General features: G+C 53.3%; 1 protein-coding gene and 1 long non-coding RNA gene across 4 annotated transcripts in view; one reads left to right on the forward strand and one right to left on the reverse strand.

The window, feature by feature from the left end:
* Cel (carboxyl ester lipase) overlaps window positions 1–2,024 on the reverse strand; it is a 7,187-nt gene extending 5,163 nt beyond the window's left edge. For all 3 annotated transcript variants that reach the window (XM_048812814.1, XM_048812812.1, XM_048812813.1), the window contains exon 1: window positions 1,899–2,024. In XM_048812814.1, coding sequence (XP_048668771.1) covers window positions 1,899–1,964 — 66 coding nt within the window. In that variant the 5' untranslated portion in view covers window positions 1,965–2,024. The remainder of the gene's footprint in view (window positions 1–1,898) is intronic.
* On the forward strand, window positions 1,180–5,240 carry LOC125619623. The gene is made up of 3 exons (XR_007351145.1): window positions 1,180–1,698; window positions 1,816–2,045; window positions 4,490–5,240. It is a non-coding gene; the product is annotated as an uncharacterized LOC125619623 (long non-coding RNA).
* The last annotated feature ends 5,160 nt before the right edge of the window (window positions 5,241–10,400 follow it).

The following is a 10,400-nucleotide window of genomic DNA, read 5'->3' on the forward strand; positions in this document are numbered from 1 at the left end:
GGCCTGGCTGGCCTGAATCCGGAGTGGCCAACCAAGCAGGCACCAGGGGGCCAGAGGCTCCCCAGAGACAGCATCAAAGGAGGCCCCAAGAAGGCAGGCCGCTGCTCCTCGCCCAGCGTGCTAGAGGGCCTGGCTTCCTGTCCCTTCACCCTAGCCCCAGAGATCCAGAGTTGCCCCTCAGCCAGCGTGGACGTGTGGGTTCTGGCCGAAGCTGCCTATCTGAGACCTGGAGCCTCAATTTCCTGATCTGTAAGATGGGACACCATAGAGCCTCCCCCAGGGCCAGCAGACCACCAGATGGTGGGAAGACCCACCAGGGAGCTCCCCATCCCACCCAAGCCAGCAGAACTGCTCCGGGTGTCTCGGTCTGCGCTGCCCCACACGGGCTGACATGTCCATCCCCACAAGGGTCCTGGAGGTAGGGGCTCAGCTGCTTGCTGCCCCGGAGAAGCTGAGGCTCAGCGGCCTTCCTGCTTAAAGTCACCCTGCTGGGAAGTGGCTGCCCAGCCTGCGCCCTCTGGGCGCTGCCTCCTGTCCGCCCAGAGCAGCTCCCCTTGTGTGGAGAGTGGTGGCAGCCCCAACTCTCTGGCTCTCCTGAGCCAGGTCCTAGGTGGCAGGAAGCAGGCCTACACCCCAGTCTGAAGCCTAAGGTGCCAGACCCCTGTCACACCAGGTGGGAGAGCAGGGCCGGCAGGGACTGTGGACCAGAGGGAGCCTCTTGACACTGCTGGGCACCCTGCCACACTGGCAGGCCCCCCCGACTTCCTCGTTCCATCCCCCCAAGCCACTGGGAGGAGGCAGAGAGCCAAGCCAGCGCTCCAGGGAGGAGGCAGTCCCTCTCAGAGGGGTCTGTGAGTGGTTGAGACGGGTCTGAGGGCTTCAGGGTGGGGGCTTTGGGGTGTGGGGACCTGGAATAAGTGGCAGTATAGGGAGCGATGACTGTCGGTGGGGGACCGGAGCCGTGGGGGGAACCCCAAAAACCCTCCCAAGAAAAATAATGACTTCCCCTCTGTGACAGAAGGGACCCAGTGTCAGGTCCCTGACTTCCAGGTCCCGGGGCAGGACCCAGGGGCAGAAGTAGGTAGAGAAGGGCCACCTGGAAGGAGTCCTGGGGGCTGGGGGGCAGGATGAGGGATGGACAGAGAACGGGGGTGGGGGGGTGGCAGTGCAGTGAGGGCCTGGAGGCCCTGTGTGAGTCCTGCTGGGGACCGGGACTACGCCCTCTCTGACTTTGTGTGTCTGTTGGGGACTCGATACTTGCTCCTCACGCCTCGGGAAGCCAGTTAAAGGGCAGATTTTGCAGATGCCCCAGAAAGCGGGTGCAGCCCTACCTCGAGGGGAGCCCTGCACAAGGCAAGCTGGGCTCAGTGCCCCTGGGGGGGAGCAAGACATGGAGGTGGCACCGGGTGCCAGAGCCTGGCTTGAACTGCCCAGAGTCGGATTCCTGCTGAGAACAGAAGGGTGGCTGTGCGACGCTGGGCACTTGGCCTGTCTGCCCAGGGCCCTGCCTTCCCTTCCATGAGACAGGGAGGTGGGTATCAGCGGGGCTGCAGGTAGGATGGCCCGACTTGGCCAGCAACCTTCAAGGGGCCCAGGCAACTGAACCTCAGACGGGCAGTGGACAATCGCACCGATGCCCTCCACCAACAGTCGCTCGTGGTTTTTCTGAAGTCCAGCCTCACAGGGGCTCCGCCTCACGTGAGTGGGTTAGCAGGGAGGGCCTGGGCGGCCACAGCCCCGGGGCTGGTGGGCTCGCTGGGTCTCTTGTTCTGGCTGTTTCCGCTGGGACTGCTCTGTCTGTCCTCCCTTCTACAGGCCCTGTCCCCACAGTTTCCTGATCTGGGTCAGCGAGGAGAGGGCCCCTGGGCGCCCGGCCCCTCTGCGGGGCTCTCGCTTACCTTTGCAGCACTCGCCCCAGCCAAGCAGCAGGCGAGGCCCAGGACGACCAGCCCCAGGCGCCCCATGGCGAGTGTCTGTCTCCAGGTGGCCCTGCCTCCAGGTGGCCCTGCCTCCACGCCCCGGGTATTTATGGAACTGGAGCCAAGGTCAGTGCGTGCGCAGCACACTCTCAGGCAGTAGGGGCCATCTCTCAGGGCGGGCTGCTCCACGTGCCTGGCTGGTGCCCGCAGTGCACCTGTGTAGGTTACTGCCTCCTGGGAACAAAGGCAGGTGGCACCGTGGGGCTGCCCGGCCGGGCCTGGCTGGGTGCTGGGCGCCCTGTACTCCTGTTCATTTGCCAGAAGGTGGTGTTCCCTTCAGAGAAGTGCCGGCCTGCTCCCTAGCTCAGCCGCAGTAGACGGGGACTAGTGTGGGACTTCTAGGCAGAGGTGGCTGGGGCTACTGGGCACCAGCTGGCGGACCCTGGCTTGCTCAAGAAGCTCTTACTGGAGGCCCCTGGGTGCACAGCCTGGCTAGGGGCAGGGACCAGAATGCCAGACAAAGAGCACTGGGGGGGTGACAAGGGTCTCTGTGTGGATGGGGGCAGCACAGGAGGCATCTCTGAGGAAGGACGGGCCATGGAAATGGCCCATGCAAGGGCCCTGGGGCACACGGGCAGAGAGAGGCAGAGCCAAGGAGAGGGAAAGGCAGGGTCTGGGGGAGTTGACAACAGAGGAAGGGGTGGGTGGTGGTTATCTCCAAAGAGGCCACTAGCTTTTCTGGGAATACAAGTCACCCTGAAACCAGAAAAGGTTATCAAAGTGACAGATAGCCATGAGCCAAGTCCCAAGAGGGTGCTTTTGAGGAGTTGCCTGCACCTGAGGTCACCTCGCACTGAAGACCTTGGGGCGCCCCACACACTGTACAGTCCTCTTCCATCGGTGGTGGGGACCTTGGCTGGCCAGGTGCAGCCAGACCCGCCTAGGAGCTGTACCTCTGGCTCTGACCACAGACCCTGCTGCCCCTCCGTGGCCAGAGGCCAGGCCTGGCAGGGATCTGCAGATCCACACCTGTGCGTCTGGTCTTTGTGATGCCAGGGGCAGAGGCCAGAGAAAGGTGGGGAGGGCAGCAGGCAGGAGTGGGGGCACTGGGAAGAAGGGCGGCGGGCAGGAGTGGAGAGGGAAACGCCCCTGTGCCTGGTTGTCTGCCCGTTGCTCCAATTCTGGGAAACAGGAAGTGATCCTGAAGGGGGGGACTTCGCTCCAGGATATTTTTGAGGTCTTGTTTCTAGAAGCTGAGGTGGAAGGAGGAGTGCAGAGGGTAGGCAGGCAGGAGGGAAGGAGGCCTCTTTGTTCATTTATTTATTTGTGGGTTTGGGGGTTGAACCCAGCTAGTTCTTGCACTTGCAAGCACTCTACACTGAGCTATGTCCCCAGCCCCTACACTTTATTTTGAAACAGGGTCTTGTGAAATTGCCCACTTTGGCCTCAACCCTGTGGTCCTCCTGCCTCAGTCTTCTTGTTGCAGGGACACACGAGGCAACAAGAGAGCAGGAAACAGTTTTATTTGGCTGCAGCCAGGTTCAGAGGGCACAGCTTTCGCTGTAATCAATCAATCTCCTGAACCCCGAGTTCAGGTAATTTCAGAACTTTACATCCAGCATGTAAGGGGAGGGGCTCAGAAGTTCCCAGTCTGCAGGAAAAAAGTTCTCACAAAAGCAGCTTTTTCTCTCACTGTTCTGGGCAAGTTAACCCTTCAAGGACCACACCTGAGGAGGGGGAGCTTCTTCTCTCCTTTCTTTCCTCCCCTGCCAGCTGTTACCATGGAGCCCAACTGGTAACTTCTCTTATCTTAGAAAGGTAGACATCTCTGTGAAGCCCAGCTCAAGGCCAGAGGCCTTGTTAAAGGATTTGTCTTTTTTTTTTTCTTAAATCAAATTTTGCATTTGCAAACACACTTTTACAAATTACGATACTGGATAAATGTTTATGGAAAACTAGTAAAGGGGTGTCCAGCACCTGCAGTGCTGATTTCTCCCAGGCCAGTGGCCAAGTAAAATAGAGCAACAGGCCCAAATAGGAAGTTTACCTCCATTGAACTCTTTTGTGGAGACTCTTTTGCTGATAGAACTGAAATCAATCATGGGGAAGATTTCTGGAGGAGCTTAGTCAAGATATTCTGTGAAGGCAGGGGTGCCACTACGTCCCGAGTAGCTGGGATTACAGGTAGGCACCCCCTCACCTGGCTCATATCAAATTTCTATAGCAATTATACATTCACAGCAAATTTGAGCAGAAAGGACGGAGTTCCCATGTCTGCCTGCCCCTACACATCTGTAGCCCTCTGCAGGATCCACACTCACTGGAGGGGGACATCTGTTACAATGAAGGAGCCCACACAGACACGTCATCACACCAAGTCCAAGCGTACGGGATGGTTACTCTTGGCATTGGACATTTTATGGGATTGGACAAATGTATGAGGCCGTGTCTCCATTATTATGGGATCATTCAGAATAGCAGCACTGCCTTAAAAACCCCATGTGCCCCATCACCCCCGCAACCACCTCCTTGGAGCACTGATCTGCGATCTTCTTGGTTTTGCCTTCCAGAATGTCAAGCAGTTGGAACTGGGCAGTGAGAGCCTTTTCAGAGTGGCTTTGCTCACTACGTATGGCGCAGTTGGGTCCCTCCATGTCCTCCCTTGGGTGATCGTGCTTTTCCTTGTGGCCCTGGATGGTAGCCGTCATCTGGATTGCCACCGTTTGTCTACCCACTCCCCTGCTCATGGATATATGGGTTGCCTTCAAGTTCAGGAAGTTATGAATAAAGCTGCTACAAATGCTCACGTGCAAGTTTTTGTGTGAACCTGAGTTTTCGGCTTCACGTACCAAGTGAGATTGCTGCATTTTTACAGAATCTGCCACACGGCCTCTGGAAGAGCTGGACATTTTTAGTCCCAGCTGTGATGACCAAGCGTGCTCACTGTTCCACATCCCCACCGGCACTTGATGCTAGCAAGTTGTGTGGATTCAGGCCATTCTTACAGCATGAAATGGCATGTCACTGTGGTTGATTGACACTTCCTTGGTGACATGACCAGGAGCATCCCTCAGATGATTGCTCATCCTCATCTTCTGTGGTGGTATCTGCTGAGTTCTGTCCCATGTTGTAACTGAGTTGTTTTCTTACTGATGAGCTGCCGGCACTCTTGCGTGTTTATTTACATAGATCTTTGGCTAACATTTTTTCCCAGTCTTTGGCTTATTTTTTAATTCAGTGTTTCTTTCAAAGAACAGAATGTTTAATTTTAATTCATGCATCCTGGCTTTGGTGTTGCATTAAAAAGCCATGCCAACCCAGGACCATGTAGCACTTTCTGTTATCTTGTAGGTGCTTGACGGTTTACACTTGGGTCTGGGATCATCGTGAATGAATTTTTCTGTGTCTAGATTCACTTTGCTGTATGTGGATGTCCAGTTGCTCCAGGACCATTGAGGGCTACATTTTAACAAAAAGGGTGGTCATTTATTTATTTACCAAGGACCCACATGGTCCTGCACAGAGTAGGTGATCCACAAAACCTAACAAAGAATGAATGAGCCTTTCCAGAAACACCTAGAAGAGACTAACATTGTCCATCCAAAAATAAACTCACCCCAGGGTTCCTGGCTACGCCAGTCAGACGTGTCCATGAGCTGCGTCTGCCTTGTAGAATTGATACCTGTGTGAGGTCTGCGACCACAGAGCCCTGGGGTCTGCTCCTTGGGCTGCCCTCAGCCTCAGCCCCTCTGCCCCTGGGGGATTGTGGGGGATGGCGACCTCGGCCTCAGCTGCTGCTTGCCCTCTCTTGGGACATCGTCCCAGCTCTCACAAAAGGCCAGAATGGGAAAATCAGGCAAAACCAGAGGCAGTGGGGTTGCTCCCCACCAGCTGCACTATAGTAATTTGGATGACAAAATCTAATCCAGACACTGGACTTGGAATTCCAAATCCTTGTTGGTGGCCCTGTTAGGAAGCTCAAGGGCAGGCCGTGGAGAGCTGTTGACATTGGATCTCATGTATTTGTGGCGTGCATATTTTTCTGTGGACAGATTTCACAGCCACCCTCAGATGCTTGGAGGTTCCGTGACCTCCAAGAAAGCCAGGCTGAAAGTATCAAAGTGTTAAACTATGGGGCTGGGGTTGTGGCTCAGCGGTAGAGTGCTCATCTAGCACAAGCGAGGACCTGGGTTCAATTCTCAGCACCACATACAAATAAATAAAATAAAAGCATCGTGTCCAACTACAACTAAAAAAAATGTTTAAAAAAAAGTGTTAAACTGGTATGATTGACACAGTAGGAAACTAACTCAATTAATTTAAGAGCATATAGAACTTAGGCAAGTAATTTTTAACAAATTTTGGGAGGGACTGGGAGAACTTTCTTCTGCGAGGGCAAATGTACATGTGCTGGTGTCATACAAAGCAGAGTCACAAACTGGACCACTAGTGCTGTGTGGCCTGGCTGAGGTTTGGCCTCTCTGGACCACACATTTCCCTACCAGTACTTTCCCTGAGGGAGACCATGATGAGAGGTTCTGGGCATAGCAAATATTAGGGCTGACAGTTCTTGGTTATCAGGTAGGAAACTTAAACCTTGTTTTACAGGCAGAGAAAGATCAGTTCCAAAGTTGCAGGAGACACAGGTGTATCAGCAGGTGGCCTAAGGAGGATTCCTCTGACTTCAAACAACCTGGAAACAAAATTGTGTATCTGTAGCAGAACTCACTTGGAGGAAAAAAAGCAAAGCAATCTTACATAATCCTTAGCAGTCTTCTTACTTTAATCACATATTACTTTATGTCGAGTTTCGCAACTGAACACTCAGGGTCACTCCAGGTGAACTGGGCAGCATGAAACAATCACACAGAGACAGAGAAATACCTTTTTCTTTGGGTCCTGTGACGGCTCCTCTAACCTTAGGGGTCTGTGAAAAAGAGAGCTAGGGGCACGTGCTGACCCTTTTATTAAGGAGAAGCCACCCAAATGAGGCAAGGGGTCAAGTTTCGGGGGGCTGAGTCTAGCTTCATGATGTCCACTGTCAGCAGGCTGACTGACACCTAGGAAGGCCCACCCAAAGGCAGAGCAAGAGAAGGGGACACACAAAGGGCGTTTCCATGGAACATTCTATCTCAAACAGGGTAAAGGGGTAGGATTACAAAAGAACAGGTGAGTGTAGCTCAACCCCAGGGTGTGCCTACTCAGAAGACTGGCCTTGCTATCCGAGTGGGGGAAAGACCGAGTCACGAGTCATGGCACTACGGCACCTGATTGCAGTGATCTTTCAGATCCCCGTGGTGCATCGGGACTGGAAGGCGTGGTGACTTATGTGGCTCCCCACAACTTTATATGATTGATCATTTATAAACATTTAGGGTATCTAAGTTCATCATTATATGGTTAGTTATGTTTCATATTTTGAAATTGGTGCATGTATGTTATAAAAGAAAGACAATAAGCAATGCTGGTGTTGTCAAGACTCAAGATTCTTCAGTGTAGCTGTAAAATGAGAGGTAAAACCCTACATCTTACATTTCAATTTGGAATATCTGAACTCTTTTTACAGAGAAATACACATTTCCTGCTCTCCCTATTCAAAGCTCCTGGGAAGAAATCCAGGAGCACCACCAGACTGTGGTCTCTAAACACCATCTTCACACCTAGTGTTGTGATCTGACCTTGAATGTCCCCCAGAGGCCCTTGTGCTGAAGGCTTGGTCCCCCGCTGTGGTGCTACAGGGAGGTGGTGGAACCTCTAGGAGGTGGGCCCCACTGGGGGGCAGCTGGGGCATTGGGGGGTGTGCCCCAGAGGGGATACTGGGACCCCAGCCCCTTCGTTTCACTTTGCTTCCCTCCTTAGTCACACGTTGCCACCATCAGGATGTACTTTGCTGCCACATGCCGCTGGGCACAATCAGGAGCCTCTTGTCAAAAGAAACTAACTTTATTTTTAGAACCACACACGCCAAACAAAACAGCCTCTCAGGAAAAACCCTCAGAGCCCCAACTGCCTCCACCGGCTTTCCACAAGCCTCTCTCCCACACAAGCTTCTCCCCACCTCCCACAATCCTCCTGCTCTTGAGGCCGATTGGCTGGGTCACATGGGCGGAGCAAAAAAAGTCCCCCAATGAGCAGCTCCGTGGTCTGAAAGGGCAGGGAAACAGCCCAATGAGCATCACCGCAGAGGAGCCAATCAGCTAGATGTTGCTGGGGCCGCTGTGAGCCAATCATCAGCCGGCAGCTGGAAGTTTGCTGGGGCCCCTTCGGCTGTGGCTCTCAACAGCCACAGGCCCAGGGACCAGACTGAAGCCTCTGAAACCACGTGCACTTCCTGCCCAAACCACGCCTTAGGAGGAAGCACACGGCGGAGCCTGGGCCTCATGGGCCGGAAAGTCAAGGACCTGATGGGACCCCAGGCCTGCAGGGGCAGTTCTGAGGCCCCTCAGCCAAAGGCAGACAAGGTGGGTGTCAAGAAGCATCCTGCAGGGCTGGGGCCATAGCTCAGCGGCAGAGCGCCTGCCTAGCATGTGTGAGGCCCTGGGTTCCATCCTCAGCACCACATAAAAATAAGCCAATAAAGGCAATTCTGTCCATCTCCAGCTACACAAAAAAAATTTAAAAAGAAAAAGAAAAGCCTCCTGCAATTGACTGAAACAAGCTACCAAGCTTGGAAGGAGAGACTGCCCACCCCATCCCTGGCCATTGCCAGAGCACCGTGTTAGACAAGTGGGCTTCCCGGTTCAGCTTTACCCAAGACAACCATTGCTCTTCACTTTCAATAGGGTGTTCAGCTACATGAGGGTCAGACCTGAGTGTGAAGCAGGCTTGGCCCCACTGCAGGCCAACCTGGTGGGCTCTGTGTGTGTGTGACGCAGGCTGGGGGAGGAGCTGCATTTTCCCACTTAGGATACTTTCTACCCCGACTTGGTCATGGCGCTGTAACCACATCGTTGGTCAAGGGACACTGCATTCTGGAAACTGATTAAGGGGAAAACAGATATTTACCTCTTTCCTGTCCAAATAGTATTTCAAGGTAATCAAATGGATAAGGAAGAATCCTTTAGTCTTCCAACCAGTAAATGCAGAGAGAACAGAATTCTTTTTTTAATATATATTTAGTTATATATGAGCACAATATCTTTGTTTATTTATTTTTATGTGGTGCTGAACCCAGTGCCTCACATGTGCAAGGCAAGCACTCTGTCACTGAGCCACAACCCCAGCCCCAGAAGTAACTACTTTGCCATCACTGAAGAAGTATTCAAGCCAGGCACGGTGGTGCACACTAGTTATCCCAGAGACTCAGGAGGCTGAGGCAGGAGGATTGCAAGCTCAAAGCCAGCCTTAGCAACTTAGAGAGGCCTTAAGCAGCTTCGTGAGAACCTATCTCAAAATAAAAGAATTTTAAAAGGGCTAGGGATGTGGCTCAGTGGTTGAGAGCCCCTGGGTTCAATCTCTGGTACCAAAAAAAAAAAAAAAAAAAAAAGTATCCAATTCAGGTGACTATTTGATCAGTAGCTGATAAAAACCACCAGGTGAAAGACCAACGGTCGGTGACACCTGGATGAACATACATCCTGTGTCTCCCTGGGGGTGTCGCCTAGGTGACTTCCTCTGGTTCTCGGGAAATAAGGGGGACAGCAGAGCATGACCAATGCCACCATAAGGAAGCAACCAGGCAAAGCCAGAGCAGGGACACTCCACAGGACAAACAGCCCTTTGCTTCCCACTGGAGTAACAGGAGGCCTGGACCGCGCGAGCTGTAAAGAGGGTTCTTCGGGCTGGTGGCTCGAGGCCCCAGAGCATGGTGCCAGCACACCTCAGCTCGTGGTGTGGGCTGTGAGCCGTCACTTTGTGGTGAAGGCAGATGGCAGAGAGGCGAACTTATCTGAACCATGACCCAAAAGCAAAAAGACATTTTTAAGGCAATCAGGGGAATGGGAATATGGAACGGGATTAGATACTAAGAAATTACTGGAGATTTGTTAGGTACTGTGATGGTTAACTTTATGTGTCAACCTGGCTGTGTCCAGACAACTGGTCAAATATTATTCTAGAGGCTTCTGTGAAGGTGTTTTTTGAACGAAATTAATGTTTAAATTGGGGACTTTAACAGATCACCCTCCGTGTGGGTGATGGGTGAGCCTCACCCAATCAGAGTTCACCTGCAGACCTGGCCTGAGCAAGGACCCTGCCAGCACACTGCCAGCCACTGCCGCCTGCAGTCGTGGGACCTGCTCCTCCACTGCCACGTGAGCCAGCTCCTAGATGTAAATCTCTGCCCACACGGGGCTGGACAGGTCTGCTCTCCTGGAGAAGCCCGAGCAGCTCACACGTAACTGCTGTTCAAATGCAGCAGCAGCTCTGAGCTGGAGCCGGGAAGCACGGGGCTCCTGAGGACGGACGCCAGGGAATCGACACAGAGAGACTGCACCACGGCCACCGCTGCACCATGAGCTTGCAAGTTGCTCAGCACTTATC

Source organism: Marmota marmota, unplaced genomic scaffold, assembly GCF_001458135.2.
Source record: "Marmota marmota marmota unplaced genomic scaffold, marMar, whole genome shotgun sequence".
Taxonomy (NCBI): domain Eukaryota; kingdom Metazoa; phylum Chordata; class Mammalia; order Rodentia; family Sciuridae; genus Marmota; species Marmota marmota.